The sequence below is a fragment of the Aythya fuligula genome, chromosome 1, assembly GCF_009819795.1.
Source record: "Aythya fuligula isolate bAytFul2 chromosome 1, bAytFul2.pri, whole genome shotgun sequence".
Lineage (NCBI taxonomy): Eukaryota > Metazoa > Chordata > Aves > Anseriformes > Anatidae > Aythya > Aythya fuligula.
The window spans coordinates 11416903-11440666 of record NC_045559.1 but is presented as its reverse complement, the minus strand read 5'-3'; the positions used below and the strand labels follow the sequence as shown (position 1 = coordinate 11440666).

Below are 23764 nucleotides of genomic sequence, written 5' to 3'. Positions count from 1 at the left end.
GTTCCCTTCCTTTCTCTTGTTTCTTCATTTTCTGACTAACTAGAGATGGAACATCATAGAAAACAAGGTAAAGAGAAGAGTCTTATGCCATTGGGTGCCTCTTGAGCTACTACACGTGGCAAGTAGCTTTATAGTTCTTGTCATACTAACTCACCTCAGGGTGCTGTTAACCCTCTGGAACAGCTTTTGTTTTAATTATGAAAGTACATCCCAGACCGGCTGCCCACTATTGCTATTTGCTGTAACTGTCTGGAAGGAGGTGCCTCAATCTGTTTTTCAAATCCCCAAATTAATAAAACCTTTAACAATTCATCACTGCTATGATAAAAGGATCTTGCAAGGATCTGAAAAGGAAGGCAGAAGGAAGCACTAACACTGTCACTTGACTTATATGTTCTTTTAGACAACAAAGCTCTGTATCAAAGCCTGTGAAAGTCATTAGAAAATCCCATGAATTCGAACAGCTGCATGCACGGCTGCAATCCCTCATTCTGACCTGTCTCTGTGCTTTATGTAACTAAGTATGATAAGCCCAAATCTGAAGAGTTATATGTAGTATGAAACTCCTTACCTGGCTTCCAGAGTCTTGTGAGTATTAAGTAGGATTAGTAGGATTTAGACTGTGTTTGCAAAGAGTTATTGCAAAAAACAAAGTCAATTAGGCTTGTTCTGGATTGGCAACAGGGAGCTGATACATTGCCTCAAATTGCTCGGTTATTGCAGAGGGTAAGGAGTTCAGAGGCAGAGGCTGATGTTGAAAGGACTTTTTGGAGCTAGTCTTTCTTGCAAAGCAGAAGGGTGGAAGAGTGTTAACTTTGGCTGAGAAGTCATACCTCTTTCTTATCACTTGAGACAGTAAGGAGTTTAGAAGGTCTCTGCAACTTTCTTTTTCTCTTTCTATATACTCTATATGAGTCCATTGACTCATATCAGCCAGAAGGCTGATATCAGCTCATAGGCTGCCCTGTGGCAGCCTAGGTTGCTATCAGGTTGCTACAGCATTTTTTTTTTCTTCTGTGGATAAGGAGCTAACTTAGCTGGCTCTTCTGCAACTCTGCAGCTCCTGGTGGCAAGGGTTGTGAGAGCAGGTCTCCCTCCATACAGGTATGTAAACCTTCTCTTGAACTAAATGCAGTTTATCAGCACAGAGCTGGACATTGTATTGGTATCATGTGAGCATGCTATTGCATCCCGTACTCTTATATGTTAGAATTATTAAGATCAAAGACAGATATTTCAGCCTCTATTTCTTACTTGTTTAAAATTATATAAAGAGCCTATTTACAAAAATTTAGCAAGAGTAAATATAATATTAATCAAAATATTTAATTGTATATGAATATATTGCTAACTGCAAGTTACAATTAAAAGGAAAATAGTCAAAGATTAAACTGTTTATTAGAATTATATATAATTATTTGCCTGTGAATAATTATTTTGTATATAAAATTCTGTGATAAAAAGGACTATATGCATTTGTTATAAAAATATGAAAGAAAAGAAATATCAAGTGTATGGCTGATCTTAAATGCATACATTTTATATGTGTTATGAATCAACATGAAGATACTGACATAATTATTAATTACAGGAATAGGCAGTATATTTGCATGTCTGTGTAGGTTTAAAATTATAATTCATGTCCAATAAAGATGCTGATGTAACATATCTTAAATTCATTTTGACATGAAGTCCTGAGATCATCTCAGTAAATATAGAATAATCATAAAACCTTAGAATCATTTAGGTTAGAAAAACCTTCAATATAATGTAAATACTAATAACTTGTGCTACTTTAATAATCTGATTCTTTCATATATGATGTAATCACTATAATATTAATTTAGGTTTAAAAGAAAATATATTTGGAAAAAATATCTTTTATATATAAGTGTAGTCTGTAGCTGTCCAGTGTTGGGGATTTTTTTCTGTTCTCAAGTTATATTTCATAAACGTTTATATCATGGGCACAAAATGGTCAGAAATGGAGGTTTTTTCTCTCTCTCTCTCTTTTTTTTTTTTTTTTTTTTTTTTTTTTTTTCAAGTTAAGTTATTACTTTTTGGAACTTCTTTGTGTGTAACTGATAGTTACATGCCTATTTCTAAAATGTGGTTTAATCTGAAAGTATAGTGTCAGATCTTAGCATTGGAAAAGTATGTAATTGGAGAAGTTCAGGGTACCTATTAGCTGAGTGTTTCATTCATTGCTGAAGTACAGGAATCACCACTAAGACTTTTTCTACTGATCTGTTCTTCATAGTTGTTAATGTTTCCTAATATGCAATAACTCTTCATATATTTTCCTAATCTCTCTAGATCTTTAACTGTTGCCAAGGTATCTCTTGTAGCAAAGACAATTTTATATTTTCATTTCTTGTGTGTGTGCTTGTCTGTGTGTGCTTGTGATCTATGTTATATATTTGGATTGTAATAATTAAATATCTTTTCAAGAAAGATATAAAAAAGTTGAAAGATCTTTCATTGCCGTGCTCACAAAAGTAGCACAGTAGTACTTCAAGCAGAAAAATAAACAAACAAGCAAAAAAACCCACCTCCTTTGGTATAGGAAAATATAGTAAAAGTTTCTATTGTATAAAGTTGTATAATTGAAGCCCAGCTCACCAGGTCCACAGGGAATGTTTATAAATGGTAAAAAACTCTCTGGCACTTGGAGAACATATTCTTGAAAACAGTATGGGTACTGCTTCTTTATGCAGACTGGTAGGCAAGATCCAGAACTGTTGCTGCCAGCTGAAGTGGAAAATCTGGTTTTCTGAAAGTTCTGCACTGCCACTGCTGTAGTCTCTGAGATTTCTCCTTGAGGGACAAAGCTTGATAAGGAAGGAATTTGTTCTGGACTCTGTCCAAATGATTTTCTATGTTGCCCTTTCTTTTGGAAGACTTCCATCTCCCTGGCAGAGGTCTGGATCTCCTGATACTGGTTCTGATTCTCAAAGTAGGACTGGGGAATTGTCCCAGGACATGGGACTGATTAAATAAATCTTTCTTCTGTTGTTGGCTTGAGGGCAAGCAGGCAAGTTTTTTTTTTTTTTTCTTCTGTATCTAGGCTCATAATTTGGTTTTAATTCCTTGTGTTTGTGGCAGAAGTTAAGTCCTGGGGAAGATCTATGTGTTGCTCAGATCAAGGATATCTCTCCAAGTCTGGAATATGTCAACTAAAAGAAAATTATGTCAATTTGACAGGCCTCCATCACTAAAGAACTCACCAAAAAGCCAACCTTAAAATTACCTCTTCATTCATTGGAAGCCACTTCTAAGTATGTTGTCCTTAACTATTACACAGACAAAATTCCAGGTGTAGCTGGAAGGGCAAAAGCTAATATAAGGACTACCCAGTTCTACCCAGTTCAGGACTACCACATTACAGGCAGATCAGAGTCACTGCCACTGCCTGTTTGGGATGATTCATTATGGCATTATGGTGACTATTTCCCAATCAGGTATTGCGGCAGTGAAGGAGTTTTGAATTACTCCATTATTCTGTGACTTCTAAGCCAAGGAGCAGAGTTTTGAAAGAAGAGGAACATGTCCAAGTGGGGACAAGATTTATTAAAATTCTCCTGACTTTCAAAAGATACGTGCTTTCAAAATTTTGTCCCTTACAATAGGAGCCTCTTCTTTGTGCCTTCCTTAGGTTTCAGAGCAAAAAGTCTCTAGCAATAACAGGATGACATAGTCCTTCAGCTAACAGACACTGTGCTGCTTCAGACTCACTCAGAAGTTTGAGTTACTATATTACATTTTCTGTATTGGTTCAGTTATAAAAAATTCCTTCCTGCCTACATTCTGAATGACTCACATGAACCCATGGGAGTGGAAGAGTAAAAGTCAGCTTTATCTTACCTCTCTTATGCTTTCTTCACCTGATTCTCCTGCTAAAATCACTTTAAATGTAATTTTGAGGACCGAGAAAGGCAGCAGTATATGCATGCTAAGAAGAATACAGAATACATATTTCTGGGTAAAAATGAACTGAAGTAGCTGCTGGGTTTTCTATCATTCATTTTGCCCTTAAAGAACTTAGTTACAGTTTTATAGAGACACACATCACTGGCAGGAGCCAAATATATCACACTGTTTCCACTGTACTGCTGCCAAGTTGGCGTGAGTCTTAATACCTTCTTAAAATGGTATTTTAAGATGCTTTCCATATCATCAAGATACATTGAGAATCAAAAGGGGCAATATCTTAGGTCCTAACACTTTCCACAAAGCTGGGAAAACTGCAGTTAGGAGACACTAGTGTGTAGCTACAAAGCAGTTTATAATTTTTTTTTTTTTTTTTTCCAAGCTCTTATGATGGGAGATCAGGTATTAATGCATCCTTGGGAGGATCTTTTTTTTCAAGTTGAAGCAGGCCAAAGGCTACTTGATATCATAGAATGGCTTGGGTTGGAAGGGACCTTAGAGATCATCTAGTTCCAACCCCCCTGCCATGGGCAGGGACACCACCCACTAGATCAGGTTGACCAAGGCCCCATCCAACCTAGCCTTGAACACCTGCAGCTGTGGATGGGGCATCCACAGCTTCTCTGGCAACCTGTTCCAGTGCATCACCACCCACTGAGTAAAGAATTTATTCCTAATCTCTATTCTAAATCTATCCTCTTTTAGTTTAAGACTATTCCCTCTTGTCCTATCATTATCTACCCAAAGGAAGAGTCCTTCTCCATCTTTTTTATAAGACTCCTTTAAGTATTGAAAGGCTGCAGTAACGTCTCCCTGGAGCCTTCTCTTCAGGCTGAACAGCCTCAGAGCTCCTAGCCTTTCTTTGTAGAAGAGGTGTTCCAGGCCTCTTTGTGGTCCTCCTCTGGATTCACTCTAACAGCTCCACAACCTTCTTGTGCTGGGGACCCCAAACCTGGATGCAGTACTCCAGGTGAGGCCTCCTGAGGGCAGAGTAGAGGGGGACAATCCTCTCCCTTGCCCTGCTGGCCATGCCTCTTTTGATGCAGCCCAGGACACAGATGGTCTTCTGAGCTGCAAGTGCACATTGCTGATATGAGGCTGGAGTATGCCTTAGGGCATACACTGGAAAACCCTGAAGGACAACACATCTATAGTAAAAGTTTATGATGTGAGGTGGGCAAAAAGCTGCAACAGTCTACAGCAGCCTTTGTCAAAAACTATTCACTAATGTCAGGTGGTAAATATTTTGAACTTTTCTCATTATATTTTCTTCTTGTTTTTCTGTTGGTTTGCATTCAAATAGAACCTTGTATAGCTGGTATAGAGCACTGATGAGGGGAGGAACTAAAAACCTTTCTGGGGAGTTTGAGTGGAATCATTCCAACATTAACCATCTAAAAGTTAGGTGTCTAAGTTAAGTGAATCATTTAGGTTCTCTGAAGTTAAAGAAGTTATCAGGATGTACAAAGGATATGATGCCTCTTTGCCTAAGGTGTTTAAGGTAGATGAAAAAATTCCACTGAAGTTCCCATACCTCTCCATTGGGAGGACAGGAAACCAGTTCATCTTCCTTAAGCTGGATGCCTCCTTTCCACCTGTATAAAGTCATTATAACAAGTATTTGTAGATAACTTTAAAGAAACAAACAAACAGAATCACCACTATGAAGCTGTCTTTCTTTTCATTTATGTCCTAAAGAGAGAAGACACTAAAAGCCAAACTGAAAAATCTGAAATATCTTAATCTTTCTTTCCTTTAAAATGAAGTCTCTGCTCCTTGCTGTGTACTTCTGATCTCTGCCATGGATTTTGGAAAGTAAGATGATACAAAATACCAGTCACAGAGAGGGCACCTGAGACAAAGACATTTAGGAAAAGAAAATTAAGTTCTAAATAACTATTTTTTCTATTATGTTGGTGTTATATATTCAAGTCCTTTTTATGCAGTACCTGAATACTGGTGATGTTGACTCTAGAAGAGGCTCATAGGTAATAGGAGTCAAGTAAATTGTTGAAGCTGGTCCAGGTGGAAAGCTCACATGCTACTTATGTATTATATGATTAAGTGATACGCAGAAGGCTTTCATTTCCATAGGAAACCTCATTATCTTTCATAAATACAAAATACTTCATTCTGTTTAAAGGAACATCTCCTAATATCTCCCATACATCTACAAGGGTAAAATTCCCATTCAGATGGTGGCATATTGTACATTTTCTTCTTCAGATGATTCATCTTCCTCATTGTCTTATTCCGTCAAATTAAGTGCACATGAGAGAGCATGAGTGTATTGAATTAGAAAGAGCATATTTGGGGATGGGAGGTTTTTTTGTCTTGTAAATACTTAAATCTTTCATTATTAAGATATAACATTTTTTGAGGATCTTAACTTCATGTTAAGGTTAATTTTTACATTTTTACATGTCTATAATAGACAAATGAAGAAAAGTCCTGAGTGTTTTTGTGTTTTTTTTTTGTTTGTTTGTTTGGTTGGTTGGTTGGGTTTTTTTTGTGTTTTGTTTTGTTTTGTTTTTTCTGTAGTTATGGAAGTGCAGAATACAAAGTCATGTTATGTCATATATCAAAGAATTCCGAAAAGAATTTGAAAACATTTATGTGTACATCCCTCAGAATTCAAATTATATGAAACATAAAGATAAGTACTCCCCCAATAGGCACAATCTTTATTAATTAAAAAAAGGGGGGGGGGGGTCATTGAGTGTTTAGATTTCATGACATCTATATTTCTTCTCATTCACTCTTTCTATATTTAGAAAACACCCCAAAGAGAGTGATTTCCAAAAAGCCCTATTATAAAATCCCTAGAAAAGCCAGGAATTACATTCATCTCATCAGAATTTTCTCATTTGTAGTCTGTTTATTTCAGGAAATAAATATGGATATAATTTATATGTGGTTGACAAATGCATTTGACTTGTTTTGCTTCCTGTGGTTTTCTCTGTCCTCATCATGCATGTGACTGTCATTTACATTGGTTCTCTTTCTTGACATTTTCTCTTTGTCTAGGTAGTCTGTTGTCATATCACTGGGGATTCCAATGATATACGTATCTTTTTTTCTTTCTCTGTCATTGTTCTGTTTCTCTGTCTGTTTTCTCCCCTATAACCTCTGAATTCTGATCTAAAGCCAGAGAAGATCAGAAAACGGTATCAGAAGTACCATTAAGTACTTATACTTTTTTTTTTTTCTTTCTATTTTATAAAACAGAGAAATAATTGACATCTGAAAGGGCACAGCTTCTCCCTTAGCTTCAAATCCCTTTAGCTGTTTCTTCAGTTTAACATGGCTGTCCTCATTTCACCACAGAGCACAGCTTGCCAAAAGAGATTTTGCTTATACATGACGAGTACAGAATATTATGTCATAAAATTAGATAGTGAAACTCTGCATATATATGTTGCAAACTGAGCCTCATTACATCTGTTTTAGTGCCTTGTAATTTACATTTTAGGTTTCAAAAAAAAAAAAAAAAGAACACCAACAAGAAAAAATGAGCAGTAGATGTTCTCCCTTCCCAAAGGAAGAAAATAGGCATGGTAGGGAATATCTCCATGGACAGGTGTGAGCAATTGGAATTGCCTTCTCTTAGACAAATATGTAATGAATAAAGCAGTGCATCTAGAGAGGAAAGCTGGGAGACTCCCAATGAGCATCCTCATGACAGTATCATATGAAGACACCTCCAATGGAAATAATTAATAATATTCAGAAAACTAGTTCATGGTAACCATAGGATGGAGGGCTGCTTCTATCCACAATTAAAATTCACTCTTTAATTAGAAACAGAAGAAAATTTTACTGCATTTTCTAGGGTATGAAACTGGAATTAGTTAGGCTCACCAAATTTTCCTGGCCATGAGCCTTCTTCAGACTGTCCTACAGGTTTCTTTCAAAGGACTAAAGTGACTTTCATTCTTACTTTCACTACCAGAAGAAAAACTCAAATTCAGTAATCTTCATCCCTTTTATACTTAACAGAAGTAGATTGAAAGAAGGGAGCTTCTTCTACAACAGCTCAACTTTCAAATAAGGCAATATCAAAAACAATAGTCAGTCAAAATGTGTAAAAAATACTGAACATGTGGATCACAAACTACAGTGCTACAAGCTAAAAGTTTGGACCTAAGAATCTATTTTATAAGAATATTTTCTCTTAAGAAATTAATAATTAAGAAAGCTACATGTAAATCACTTCCTCTTGCTGCTGCCAAAAGAATCTTTCAGAGCAATCCATTCATGGCATGAAAGGGTGAAAAAAAACATCTGACTGCCTGACTGATCATTTTTAATTTTTAGTAGACACTAAATATGATAATAGATATCAATGTAAAACTGATTTTTAGATACGCTAAGAAAAAGAAGCTTGTGGTATTAACTTCATGGACCTTGCAATATAAGGGGAAGAGTTAGTACTTCATGACAAAATGTTGTAATCCAAACTGTGTGTAAAAAAAAAAAAAGAAAATCCCTTTGAAAATATTCTCACATTTCCTGATTTATGTATGTATTTATTTTATTTGAAAATATACTATGTTGATGATTAAACTGAAAAGGTGTTTATACTGTGTTTTGAAACAGAATGATTGCAATAATAAGCCTTAATACAGCAAAGCATGCTGTATAGCAAACGGTATTTGAAAATGTTCTGTTTCTTAAAGAAGCTGTGAGGAACTGGTTAGTGATAATAAAAGTGCTAATAGAAGCACTTTTAAAACAAATGGATATTAGAGAAGTGACCATGAACCAAGTAAGTAAGTTACCCTTTTGTCTCCTTGACCTTTGACTCACTTGGATCAAAATTTGACAAAGATTGCAGCTGCTAAGTATATTACCATGAGATGTAGGTAGTGGCATTTAGTCAGACAGCAAAAATAGACAGCCCCCTTCAAGCACCAATACAACTTAACTTTTTCTTCTGGCAGGAAGATAAACGGGGAACTGACATCTCTTGGAATATATAAATACTCCGTTGGTGTTTAGAGGATTTGTCCTTGGTGGGGAGATTTAGCTGCTTGTTTTCTCTTAACTCGATGCAAGTCGTGTGTTAAGTACTTGTACATTCAGCTGAAAAATCAGTTGCCCTTATTCAAGGTGAGTCATATAATACATTTAAAAGTGGGGGGGGAAGTTCCTCAGGAAAAAAAAAAAAAAAAAAAAAAAAGACTTTTGAATTCACTTGTTGAAAAAATCTTGAAAGCATTTATTTGTAATATAAAATTGAAAGATAGGATTTGGCAACAATGAGTTAAATTGCACATGTATTACTGAAACTCTGCAATGTTAGCAATGGTCCTCTGTGATCAGTGTGGCTGAATTTCCCAATTTCATGCTGTTTTTTGATATTTAATATTCTTGAAATTACAGTTCCTGGAGTCATATTTAGGAATATTTTTAAAGTGATATTTGTAATATTTACTTTTGCAGATAAAAATTAAAAACTGGAATTGTAAAATGCATTAAAAGAAAAAAAAAAAAAAAAAAAAAAAAAAAAAAAGAACTTCTTCCCTGCAAATTTTTCTCTTAATAACTTCATGTTCTTTAGTCCCACACTCTGACCTTGAACAGAAGAATTGTAATTATGTTAAATCTCCCCGCTGTTTTGGGGCTGAAATTCTCATCAGGATTTTCAAAATCCATTTTCATGTTCATTATGCACATTGCTTCTTCCTCATTTAACTTCCAGATTTGGGGCAGCAAATCTGGTTCTATGTCATGGTTAAAGAGATGCACGTTAAACAGTGTTTAAAAATGACTGTTGGAGCTGGAGAAGTCATTAAGAAAATGCAGATAATATTTCTCAGTTTTGTAAGAACTTGCTTTAAACAGATATGTAAAAAAAAAAAAAAAAAAAAAAAAAAAGTATAAGCAAAGTAGGGAATAAAAAAGTTTAAGAGAACTTTACATTTTTTCCTTCTGTTACTTATAAATTGTCTTTTCAGAGGTTTGAATGGACCATTTCCATTGCTGATATTCCATTCAATATATTTTAAACAAATTAAATATATGTACCCAACAGTCTAGAATGAGTTAAATATTCTTGTTAATTCTATTGTCATGTCTAAGTTTAAATGATATTGTCTATAGACAGTATCTAATTTTTATGGTACTTCTTTATAAGGTAAATTTTTTTTCACTTGAATATGAATTGCCAGATACTATATTCTTACTGCAAATTACTACTTTGGCCTTTATTTTTTATGTTCAGTTATGATATATTAACTTATTATGAAGTAGCTTATTAACATCTGTGTGAAACTGTGTAATGTTATGAGTTCTTTTCTTTGAAATTGTGCAATTGATAATTTGAATTGCATAAATTCGGATATGTCTAGACTGTTATTGCATTGTGTTTGGTGGGAGAAGGGTGAATCTTTTACATTTCACAAAAGCCTAGAATAGACAAAAGTTACTTGCAGCCAGTTGCTTTCTAGCTGTTTATTGCTAGCAATCATGAAGAATACCTAGTCAGTCTAATATAAAAATCCACTGGAACCGCTTATACAAGCTTAGATGGAAACCTGTTCCAGTGGAATGTGTATTTCCATTGAGTTTGAAAAGTTACATTACATAAGCCAAAAAAAATAAAAATAAAACCAAATAGCAATTTCAGAATTTCCTTTAATTAAGAATGTCTGCTTATTAGGAACAATCAGATTTTGCTAAACTAAAGACAATGATATGAACATATCTGCATATGACAGTCGGTCCTGGTGAATGTCACTTAAAATTTTTCAGATCTAACTTGAAATTCTTGAGCATGCTTAGAAATTTGCCATTAACCACATCATCCATCCATCCATCCATCCATCCATCCATCCATCCATCCATCCATCCAGTACATTATAGAGATGTTAATAACTTGGTATTTTTATAAATCACTCAAGTAATTTTTCAGCTATATTTCTGAAAAGTGCAACAGGTTGCACAAAAATCTGGGAAAAGAGACTTTTTTCTAAAAAAAAAAAATAATAAAAAATTCTTAATGTTACCCATTTGCAACCACCCAAACCTGTAGTTCAAATAAGGTGCATCTCCTTCTGCAGGAAAAAAAAAAAAAAAAAAAAAGTTTACACTTATATAAACATTCTTCTCAGTCCTTAGTGAAATTTAGCTAAATGTTTTATTTCCTTGTCCTTTGTAAGTGCTGTAAGTACTGGTCAGAGTGTAAAGTTTTGATGTAGGAACCACAAGGAATCAGCTGGTGGCAGGTGGGTGTAAAATGCAATAAAGGAAAAAACAAAACAGAAATAACTGTATGACTTTTATAGCCAATGTATTGTCCTGTAATTGCAAGAAGTAGTCTTTCAGTCATCCTATCTGCAAGTTTCCAAATAGAAATGATTAAAACGCCAGCCAATCTCAAACATACAGATATAGTCATTGTTAATATCAAGGGACCCATGACCTGCTAACTGAAGAGCAGGCAACAGGTAGGTGTTTGGAGCAGATAAAAGGAGCAGACTGGGCACAGGTGCAGACATGATATGATTGTTGTGACAACAGTCACAAGGGGATACAGCCTGCTGACCACATGCATGGTGTCTTCTTTTTCCCCCATAAAAAATTGACCTCAATATGGGATTCACAAAAATAAAACACGTGGCTGTTCCTACACTTACTATACTATTAAGAAATCCAGGAAGTTTTTTAGCCTTTTAATCCTCATGAGTAAGCTCGGAATTCGGGTTGAGTTGTTCTTTCACTACATCCTTCTCTTTTCTTTGTTCTCTGTGTTTGGCCTTGAATGTGTAATTAACCCTGCAAATAACACCTGCTTTAAAAGTGATTTAGAGATGAACACAATAATTTGACAAACAAAAATTGTTAAGAATAAAAAAGACTATGGGTAATGACATGTAAAATAGAAAAGAGCTGAGTTACTGTTATCTGGAGGTCTAAGGCAAATAAAAAATTCAGTGGCTGTGACTAATTCCCAAGCAAGCATAAATTTCAAATTACGAAGTTCTTTGTCCCAGTTATTCATAAGCAGTAACAAATAGGACAAAATACCACTGGGAGCTTATGTTTTACCATCTCTCAACCCTGGCGTCATTTTGATTTTCTTTATAACATCTTTCAGTAGGGACCAGATGTCAAAACACTTTACTACATATTACCAGCAACTGTTGTTTTCCAAAGAATAAATGCAAACTTGTTTTTTCTGATACTCAGTGAAATATAAGGTACTAAAGCCTCCAAAGGTCAAAATGTAGACAATGTTTTAAAAAGTCTGCCTTTCTGTAGTTAATTGGGATTAATGAAACTTGGTGTGTACAACTGAGAGTAAGAATTCAACTTCTACAATCATGCTTTGGCCATGATTTTGCTGAAACAAAGTTTATCCTTTCAGTACTAGAATATGGACTGACAGAGGTCAGGAAAGACAAATTTTCCATAGCTGTTTCTCACTAGAGATTGGCATTACTGCCAAGGTAGAATGAATTCACAGTTTGGGTAGCTCCCACTAGCAATGTAACATCCTGATTTTGCCTGAAGTGGGAGCCATGGGCACTGAAGCGTGTGATAAAAGATGAAGGCTATAACCTCGTGCTTTGGCACAAAGCTTTCTAAAAATGCGTTTTCCTGAAGAAGAGTATCAGCTACATAATATTGTGAAAATTTTCTTTAATAAAACAGAGGGGAAAACAATAAATAAATAAATAAATAAATAAATCAAATAAAACCACCAACAACAAAACAACACACTTAATAACACACTTAATGGTATTTTAGAGAATTCAGGAAAAAAAGAGATTACAATATGTAACAAGTGACTATCTTGCCAACTGTGTATATCTTTTTTTTTTTTTTTCTTTTCACTGTTTGCCACTGTCTGGTTTTGACCTGTTATCTCCCTACCTGCTTCACCTAATGCACTTTGTATTTTTGACCTTTGGAATGTGATTTTTGTTCACTCTCTCCTTATACTAGCAGCTTCACTCAGGAAGATCAGAGTTTGTTGGGACCAAGAAGCGAGGAAAAGAAAAGCATCAAGGCTTGCAGCAAGGATTCTTTTACATCGTCTGTCTGCACCCTGAAGAAGGAGAGGAATGGGCTGTAACCGAAACTGTGGGCTCCTCACTGGGGCTGTCATCGGTGCTGTGCTGGCCATCTTTGGAGGAGTTCTGATACCAGTTGGAGATAACCTTATAGGCAAAGCAATAGAAAAGGTAAAAACTATTTCCTCTTTCAGTCCAGATGGTTTGTGGATAGTCATTATTTCTGAATCTTGTGTTCTGTTTCTGCTTTTTTCCTTTTTTTTAAAAAATTTTATTATTTTTTTTTAAAGCCAAGTCTTTGTAAACAATCCAAAATTAGGACTAGTTACTGCAGAACTTTTAAAACTATATTAATTACATTACTGTGTTTATTTTCACATGAGAATCTGAAATATTTTTTCAAGATGGGTTTTTATTAATGTAATTTAGAAGTAATATATATTTTTTATTTTATTGGAATTACGATTGCTATTGTTTTATTTTTTTTTCATTTCCCCCCCATGATGATACATCTATTTTTCTGCATTTTTTCCCTTATTTTGGAACTCAGTCAATGCACTTATGCATTCCCTACTGCACATAACTTAAACAAACTTATGATGCAGAATCTAGTCTTACATTTATGTGCATTCAGATCATGATCTGTGACTATATAATTCAAACACATCATGGTTCACGAGACTACATGATCTCATCATACATATCTCCTTAGTTCAAGAAGTGTGAAGAATAATTGAAGCAGTGTTGTAGACCTGGTAGAAACATGTCCCTCCTTCCCTCTCTCCCCTTCCTCTCCCACCGTTTCCCTTTCTCTCTCTTTCTCTTTCCCCCTCTCTGCCCTCCCTCTTCCTCTCTCTCCCTCTCCCCCTTCCTCCTTCCCTCTCTGTCTTTATAATCTCATTTTGTCTTTAATTAAAAATGAGAAGTTAACTTGCTAAATCTTCAGTGAAAAGGAATGTATAACCATGGAGCAATGGAAATACCATAGAAGCCATGGGGTATCCACCATAGGAGACATAGAGTCTCCTTGGGGTCATTACAATGGTCCTTGTCATAGAATCATGGAACCAATTAAAACCAGTCTATCCAACCATCCAACAGTTAAAAATGTAGAAATCAGGCTTTGGCTGATTGCTAATCTTCCTAATGATCTGTTTAGCTGAAGACCTTGGAAATCTTGGAGATAGTTATTAAAAGGCCCTTTTTGAAGACTGACTTTAATTGATCATCTATATAATTTAGACAAGGAAGTGGAGACCTAGAATCTACCAGTTTGTTAAAAAAAAAAAAAAAAAAAGGGCTTCTGCATTTTAATTAACATTCTGCATAACATTTTTAATTTTGACAAGAAGAATTATTCAATTCTTAGCATCGACTGTATTTTTTCATATTTTCAGATTCATAGAAAATAAAAATTATTAAAAGAAACATGGGAATATCTCACTAGCTAACGTATCACTCTCCTTCCAATATCTTGACAAAAAAAAAAAAAAAAAAGTTTAAAATAATTTTAATTGATTGGCATATTGAGGAAATGACAGTTTTTTTAGAAAACATATATTTTTAAAATGTGTATCTCTTTACATTTAAAATTTAGTTTGAGTTAATCCAGAACATTTTCTAATGCCATTCAGCGTTTTCAAAGCAAATTATACACACTAGCAATGTTATGTATTCATCTGTTTACTTATAATAATGAACCAGTTATACAGCATGCTTTGCAAATGTCTACACATTAAATTATACCTGCATGAGTTCTTAGTGGTAAAGTTTTAGACTCTTTATAATTTTCTGCATTGTGATCATGTTTCAGATGCTTATATTTCAAGGCAGCTTGTTTGAAGTATATAAAAAGGAGAACATGTACAGGTGTTCATATGAGTAATACAAGAGTTAATTTGTAGAGGTTTTCTTTATTTAAGTAAAAGAATATATTTTTTTCCTAACCACAAATCAAACTGGATTATTTATTTTATATTTATTGTGATGATTATTCAGTGAGATCATAAGACTGTAAGACAATTCATTTTCTTAACAGATATGTCAAACAGCTGAAATATGTGATCAGTAGATACACAAGAGGGTCTTGAATCTACCTAATTCTGATTTATTTTTGTTGATGGCTAGCAAGAAAAACAAATAGTTCTTAAATATTGCAGTTATACTTAATAAAATTATATAGATGACAGCAAAAATATATAGATGACAGCAAAGGAAACAGGTCTGCTGAACAGAGAATACTAAAAAATGTATTTTTTTCCTGAAACATTTCACTTTTGAAATTGTCATTTTTTAAGGAAACAGATTTTTTAATTGAAACAGAGACATTTCAGTGACAGTTTTATCTAGAATTTTTCAAGAACAGAGACTGCAGGATAGAAAGAAAAACAACAAGCAAACAACCAAAAAAAAATGAGCAAGACTTTCACATATGACCTGTATCATTCATATTTCCATTTTTTTCTGATACAATGCAAAGCCTGAACTTGGGTTTTCATCCACTAGGATGAAAACAAGTGTCAAAATACCAGATTTTTAATAAAAAGGAACAATTCTTTGAGATATCACCTTATCAGCCAAATTATGTCTTAACATTCTACACAATCCAAAGCCTGAAAGAGACCCCACAGTTGTTCCTCTACTTATTTCAGGGTAAAATTTCATTTTACCTATTTCAGGGTAAATCCCAGTTCTTTACAGAAGCTGACATCAGTACAACAAAACCAAATTTACATTCCTAGCTAAAATGAACTTTACTGCAAAAATATTATTGCTAGATTAGAGATTATTTATTTATTTATTTATTTATTTATTTATTTATTTATTTATTTATTTATCCTGACAATGTATTTAGGACACTTAATTCTATAACAAGTCAAAATGTTGTAAATTAACTTGTTATCATCATTTAGTCAAATCACATAATCATCAATTTTCTCTTAAGCAAGTCTGGTTGAACTTCATGGCATTTCACAATAAAGAACAGCTGTAGTATCATCAATACAATCAATAGTTCTTGCCATTCTTGTTCTGCTAGTAGCGGAAGCCTAAGCACATTTCCCTCAAGCATACATTGCTACAGGTAGCCAAACCCTATAAGCCCCATTTCGTCTTTATTGCAGCCATTGAAGGATTAGGTTGAGTAAACACTGCAAGTAATACTTTCCTGGAAGACTTCATACTGTTGTTGCAGCACAGAGAAAGCATCTGCAAATGTATATGCAATCTTAGTTGCCCTTAGATATTCGTCAGACAGTCTCAGAGTGTAGGCTGTTATCTCCTAGCAGATACTGCTAGGTACTGCTTTCCACCCTTCTCTAAAATGAAGTCCATATAACGTATAATACCAAAATGTCACCTCATCATGTGTTTGTTTATTAACATACATCTGTAGTTTGACACAAAACAGACTGTTATATTTTCCAACTTGACTGCTCTTACTCACATCTCAAAATTTTTTTTTGGATAAACTGTTTCAATATTCTCTCTTTCTCACTCTCTCTATTTCTGAATATTTTAAGAGGCCCTTTAAAAATCTGCCACTTGAGGAGCACACTAAAATGACAACAGCAGCATCTTGACTGGGATCCATTTAACAAGATTAGTGTTAAAATATTTCAGCTGTGTTACTATACAGGGAAAGGAAACACACCTCTTAAAAGGTGCTTTGATTTCAGTACCAAAGGACAAAAACTGTAATTTTCCCAAACACTGCATTTATCCACAGAGTAGAAATGCCATTCCATGAAGGTCCCAGAGGTTTGGAAAATTGACCTTGCTACAGTAAGGAGTGAAGCATGAACTTTTCAGAGCTCCTTACAAAAAATATTTTGTTTGAGACCATCAAAATATATCTGACTTTACACACTTCCTTTGCACATTGTCATGTCTTATCATCTAATATTAAAAAAATAATAATAATAATCGAAAAGAGAAATCCATTCAAAGCAACAGATCAGAAAGTTTACATCCAATATTGTTGAAAGGAGATATTTTTTTACATGGTCAACTACTGCTATTTGACTTTCTCTCCCCAAGCAAAATATTATTAACCTAGACAAAATTCAGTTTATTTTTTCCAGGTCTAACCACTCACAGCCATTTCTAGTAGATTCGATTACCAGAAAAATCTTTATTGCCATTTCTGTGAGAACTTTTGCTGCCTGCCTGAGAGTGTGAACTCAGGAGATTAAGAGAAGACACTTAATATATTAAATTCCCTATGAGTTGATAATAGAAAATATTTTGCCACAATACCTAAGTGCTGTACTATTTCAGTAGAGTCCTTAGGGTTAGTCTCTGTTATTTTTATAAATAAAGCTATAAATTTTAGCTATTATTACATATAGCCATCTGTCTCTCTAGATATCTCTTTTGTATGATTAGCCAGATTATTTCCTCTCAGCTGCTGGAAGCATAGGAAATACTTCTAATTTAGAATCGTTTTTTTGAAAGTCATATGCACCTTCTTTATCTAAACTAATGAACCTAAAGCAACCGCAACTGCTGGCTCCAAGCAGAACATTAGTGATCCAATCATACATATTCCAGCATTATCAGTGATAAGCTTGATTGGCTTCCATAATTTGTTATGACCAAGAAATCTAAAAGGGCTAAAAGTTTTGATTCAACAAAGCTTGAATAGCAAGGTTAATACATAACAGAATCATCATCACATATATATGTGTCTATTCCTTAACTAATTCAGTTAATTCAGTGGGGGTGGGGGTGAAACTAGATGATATTTAAGGTCCCTTCCAAACCATCCATGCTTCTATTACTAGGGAGCTGAAGTCTTTCATATTATCACTTGCAAATTATTAGTTTCCCAAATTACCCTACCTTTCATAAAATCATAGTGCACAAAATGTGTCAGTGCTACTAAGGTGACCAGCCACAGAGCAGAGTAGTATTTAGGGATGGCCTCACTAGTGATCAGACAGACAAAGCCCCAGGGCTTGTAAGTGTGAGGACATTAGTATTATTAGATGAGGACATGATTAAGGACATAGCTCTAAATTTTCTTCCACTTTAACTCACCATTTGAACTCTTGAAGTATATGGCAGTGAAATACATGCTACCCCCTTTGTTGAGAAATGTTAATAACAATAATGGCTGACTGCCAACAAAAATGGTCTTACTCCCTTCCTCCCCCTCCCTCTTTTGTCCTTCTGCTTCCCTTATTATAACTCTAGTTCACATCTGAATCTTCCCCCTACCCACAGCACTAGCAGAAAGGTAACACTGAAAAATAATAATAATTAAAAAAAAAGTCCATAAAGCAGAAACAGCTTTCTGAGGAATGAGAGCACAAAGGAAGGGAAAAGAGGTTGGGTCAGGTCAGACGGCAGAGGTAGCTGTCTTTCCCCTTTGTCTGCAAAGCTGCAGAACTGTCAGATCAGACTGGCTGTCCCCTCAAAGCTCACCCCCAGGGAGGCATAAGCACAGAGTAGATGGTGGACTGCAAATCTACACGGTAACTCACAGTTACCTGTCTGCCCCAGTACTTCAGTCCCTGGGGACTCTTCATACAGTGCCCAAGGTTCTACTTTCCCATTGGCATTTCCCAAGCATATAATAGGGACATAGTAATCATTCTTGCATAAAAAATAAGGGAGAGTCACCCAACGTTTGTAGGTGGACAGCAAATTAGTTCTCGATTGATAAGTACATAGTACAGAACAGTAAAGTGTAGTAAGGAACAGGACATGAAAATGATCATCATTTAGCCTACAGTTCAAGCTGATAAAAGAGGGTATTCCTGGTTGCACTAAAAAGCTGTTATAAAGTCCTGCATGTTCTTAGATTTCCCTGCATTTTTCCATGTCTCTTAAATACCTCTAAGGATTGTGACTCCACCATTGCCCTTGGCATCCCATTACAATGCTTGAATACAATTTCCAGGAAGAAATTCTTTCTGCTATCCAATCTAAATCTCCCTTGGTGCAACTTGAGATCATTGCCTCACATCCTATCACTAGTCACCTGAGAAAAGAGACAAACACCCTCCTTTCAGGTAGTGGTAGGATGTTAAAAGGTCCCTTCAGCACCCTTTCCTCCAGACTAAACAGTCCCAGTTCCCTCGGCCATGCCTCATGTGTCCTGTTTTCTAGCCTCAGCATCAGCTTCTTTGCTCTTCTCTGCATGTGCCTGAGCAACTCAGTATCCTTCTTGTAGAGAGGGGCCAAAAACTGAACACTGTACTCAAGATGCAGTCTTACAGGTGCTGAATACAGGAACAACCACTTCCCTAGTCCTGCTGGCTACACTATTTGTTATACAAGCCAGGATGCTGTTGGTTTTCTTGGCTACCTGGGCACACTTCTGGCTTATGTTCAGCTGGCTCTCAGCCAGCACCCCCAAGTCCTTTTTTGACAGGCAGCTTTCCAGACAGTCTTCCTCATGCATACACTACTGCATGGGGTTGTTATGACCAAAGTGCAGCACCCAGCATTTAGCCTTGTTGAATATTATATGATTGGCCTCAACCTATCCAGCCTATCCAGATCCCTCTGGATAGCCCTTCTACTCTCAAGCAGATCAACACTCCTACCCGACTTGGTGTCATCCGCAAATTTACTGGGGATGCACTCAATCCCTTCATCCAGATCATTGTTAAGATATTAAACAAAACTGGCCCCAGTACTGAGCTCTGAGGAATACCAGTTGTGACCAGCCATTAAACAGATTTAACTCCATTCACAATGATTCTTTGGGCCCAGCCATCCAGCCATTCACATCATTTGGATGTCCAGCCATACACACAGTAAACAGAACGGTACATCCGTCCAAGCCATGAGCAGTCAGTTTCTCTAGGAGAAGGCTGTGGGAAACAGTATCAAATGCTTTGCTAAAGTCCAAGTAAACAACATCCACAGCCTTTTTCTCAACCACTAAGCAGGTGACCTTGTCATAGAAGAAGATCAGGTTAGTCAGGCAGGCCCTGTCTTTCATAAACCCTTACTTACCTGATTGTACCATACGTGTCGTGTGATGGCAATTAAGAAGACCTGCTCCATGAACTTCCCTGGCATGGATGTCAGTCTGACAGGCCTGTAATTCTCCAGATCCTCCTCCCTGACTTTTTTTAGATAGGTATCACATTCACCAACCTCCACTCTTTATATCAACCTGCTTCTCCCAGATCCTATGAGTAATTCTCTATGAAAGCACAAAAGGCAATTTCCAATTCATGGAATATCTCTTCACAAAGGAAATGGCCTGTCTTACTTAGGATCACAGCTGGGACAGTCCTTTGCCTCTGAAGGTTTGCAAAACAAGACTGAAGAGAATTTTATCTGTCAGGTCGGAGTGCAAGTCCTCAAGCTGATAAAACATTTGCTGTGGAAAATTTCCTTCCCCTCTCACACAAATGCACTTAAATTATAGCAGATATTCAGACAGCAAGCTCAGCCTACCACCAACAGCATTTGCTGCTCTACCTTACAAATAGGCTTTCATCCTGTCTGTGCTGAGTTCTCTAAGACATTTTATTCATTTTTATGACAGTAGTTCTTAATTGATATTATCCTTTCTCGGATGGTGCTTGCTAAACAAACTCTAGAGGCAGAAAATTAAGTTAGAAAGAAAATCTAGCAAATCTTTCAAATAAAATGCTTTTTCTTGCTACATAACTGGAAGATTCAAGTCTATTGCTTTTTGTGACTCTGTGAGCTATGGAAATTAACTATAATATTGCACAACTCTGCTAAAAACATGTTATATGTTGGACCTGGGCAGCCTAGACTTTTCTTCTTATTAAAAAATCTTTAAATTTTTACCATCTGGAGGAAAAAAAAATCTATTCTCCCAAGGATTTGTGAAGATTGTGTAGAAACAGGTCAGATGAAGACCAAAAAAAGCAGACTTTCCCCTGAAAATATAGGTTATATACCTTCAGACTATCCTTTACACTGTGCAGTCCCAAGGTAGACATTTATCATAGTAAATCTGAGTGCCACACACACAAAGCTGTTGGTTAGTCTATAATGATGTCCTGTCTGCTCCTTCTGCTCCTATTTGCCCTCATTCTCTGACCTGGGAAACCTTCCTAAATAAATGTTATTAAAAGCAGAGAGATTTCATATAAAGTCTCAGTCTTGGTCACAAGAATTTTCTGATAAAAAACAGTCCTGCAAGAGCAGTATTCACTTTCTCGGGTGGTGAAATGACTTAGTGCATAAGTAAAGATCAGAGATAGCTCTCATTTCCTCCCCTGAAATACTAGAAAATGCATGAAAATGTATGAAAATTAGTTTATGGATTCTAAAAACAGCTGGGTATGATTCAGTCATTGACAATTTTTATTCTTACAAGTAATCCTTAAGTTTAGAGAATGGGAATTACAGAGATGCCCAACCACAGCAATAGGAAATTTTTTCTACTGGCTACAATAGCAATTATATCAGCTTTCTGACAGCTTATTTTAAGGGGACTCACTTTTGCCGTTGCTACCATTGCTGCACAGGAATGTCAGGCTGCCTTCAAATGTTGGCCAAAAGTATGTGCTATATACTTCAACAATAAAAGTCATTTTTTATTGTTAATTTTACTTTTTATCTATCAATCTATTTATTTATTTATTTATTTTAGGAAGCTGTTATTGCAAATGGTACCATTGCTTTCGATAATTGGCTTGTGCCAGGAAGCTCAGTTTACAGACAGTTTTGGATCTTTCATGTGCAAAATCCAACAGAGGTGTTAGAAAATGGATCACGTCCAAAACTTGAACAAAGAGGACCTTACACATACAGGTAACCATAGTTCCTGAATACATGACATGTCATATCAGAATTTTTGTTAAAGCCAGAAAAAGTTCTGCTGAGTCAAAATTGTTTAAATTGGTTTTGGAAAGCTCAGAATCCCATTGTAGTCAGAGTTGTCAAAAATGCCTAAATATTTGGAGCTATGCACTGCAATCACAAACATTTCTTACTGAGTTTCACGTCGGGATACTAAAACAGGTAATCAGATGTGAATCTATTTGTTCTTGTGATAAACCGTTGCTCATTAGTAAGATGTTTACCATAAAAAGACAGGCATGTTGCATTTGTTGCTGTTCAGTGTTTCCCAGCATTTTACTTAGAAAAAAATATGCCAGATGCCCCCAAAACAAGAGATTGTCTTATCACCGATGTAAGTATAACACTCATATTTATTTTAATAATATGTTTTGTTTTATTGCTCATTTATTTATTTTGTTTTGCTTTGGTTGATTGTTTTTAATCTATAGCTTTTTCTTTCTCAGATTTCCCTCTGAAAAACATTTTTTTTTTAATGTATTATCTAAGGCCTATATGCAACAGTCCATCCCTGTCCAGGAAAGTACCTAGCTGGCACTCTTGTTATGAAATTGCTTTCCTAAAATGATAAGACATTTCTTTCTTAATGTCATTGACATGTATACAATATTTGACAAGTAGTTTTGTATTGCAGTATATAAACCACAGGTGCCTTAATGCCTAAAAGGTTATTAATTTATCGTTGGAATATCTTGGTTCATACAGTACCTGGGAAGACACAGGAGAAGGTTATGCAGGAGTCAGGAAACTCAGCAGCTGAGAAATATTGCAGAAGGTGAACTCCCACTAAACAAGCATTTTTTACTCTGGTCATGGTGGTGCATATACTCTCAGGGATAAATCTCTGCAGATAGCCTAGATAAGACTGTGCAAGAAATGATGGCTTCATTTCTTGGGGAAAAAACAAACAAACAAACAAACAAACAAAAACAAACAAAAACAAACAAACAAACAAACAAACCAAACACCATCCCTTGATCAGAGATATTGGGTCTACCTTAATCACTGTAATGCCAAGTCTCTTTCTCAATTTCCCTTTGAATGTTTCATTTGTTTCATTGCTTACTACAGAGTGGAACAACTGTCCTTGAAACTGCAATTGTCCCCAAGATTCTGTTGGGATGTGGGAAACTCTTTAAGACTTTCATTTCCAGTTAGAAGTAACGTGGCTTAGAAAACAAAACTTCCCAACTTCTAGATAGGTGCTCTACACATTAGTCCATTAACTAAAGTGGCATGCACAAACACCACTCTTGAGAAGCCAAGATCCAGCTGCTTGTGGGGTAGGTCCCACCCTGCACTGGTTACATCTGTACCATGGGGAAAAGTGCTCTGAAATTTCTGGTTCTCCCATGCCCAGGCTGGATGATCTGATAAAGCATGATGATCCCTTCTGAAATGGAACTGGGATAAACTTTGTAGACCCATGGAATAAACTAAGCAATACAACACTTGCTGGATGCCACCTCCGCAGTGGGGTCACCAAGAGGATGGGGACATAAAGAGTTGAGCCAAAGCCAGAACTATAGTAGCTCAGATATTTGTGCCTCAGTGATCCCCTAACAGAAATATAGGCACTTACAGGCACGATGGAGAAGGGCTTTTGTGTTTCTCAGTGGTGCTGAAAGACTGCTTATCCCAAGACTGCTTGGGATTTCCCTATATGGATGTGAAATATTAATAAAGTGGCTCCCATTATGGATTTAACCTCTAATCTCTTTTATTAGAACACAGGCCTGTCGCATCAAATCTTAAGGGCATTTATAAACCATTCCTGAGTCATTCCCTTCTAAGAACACACAATCATGAAAAAGCTTAGAAAATGATGTGATGAAACAAAACTAATTCATAACAGAATACAAAAAGATAAAAGGTCTGTTATTGCAATTAAAAGTAAAAAATAATAATTAAAAAAAAAGTATTTTAGTATCAAGCAAAAAATGCATTAGGCATTAAGGAAATGTTTGGAAAATAAAAATATTTTACATAAAATAGATTTTTACAAATATTAA

General features: G+C 35.6%; 1 protein-coding gene across 1 annotated transcript in view; it reads left to right on the top strand.

Moving 5' to 3' along the window:
* The first annotated feature begins 8916 nt into the window (after positions 1 to 8916).
* Positions 8917 to 23764, top strand: part of CD36 (CD36 molecule) — a 28183-nt gene continuing 13335 nt past the window's right edge. The window contains exons 1-3 of the mRNA XM_032190071.1: positions 8917 to 9042; positions 12883 to 13121; positions 21544 to 21704. Coding sequence (XP_032045962.1) covers positions 13002 to 13121; positions 21544 to 21704 — 281 coding nt within the window. The 5' untranslated portion in view covers positions 8917 to 9042; positions 12883 to 13001. The remainder of the gene's footprint in view (positions 9043 to 12882; positions 13122 to 21543; positions 21705 to 23764) is intronic.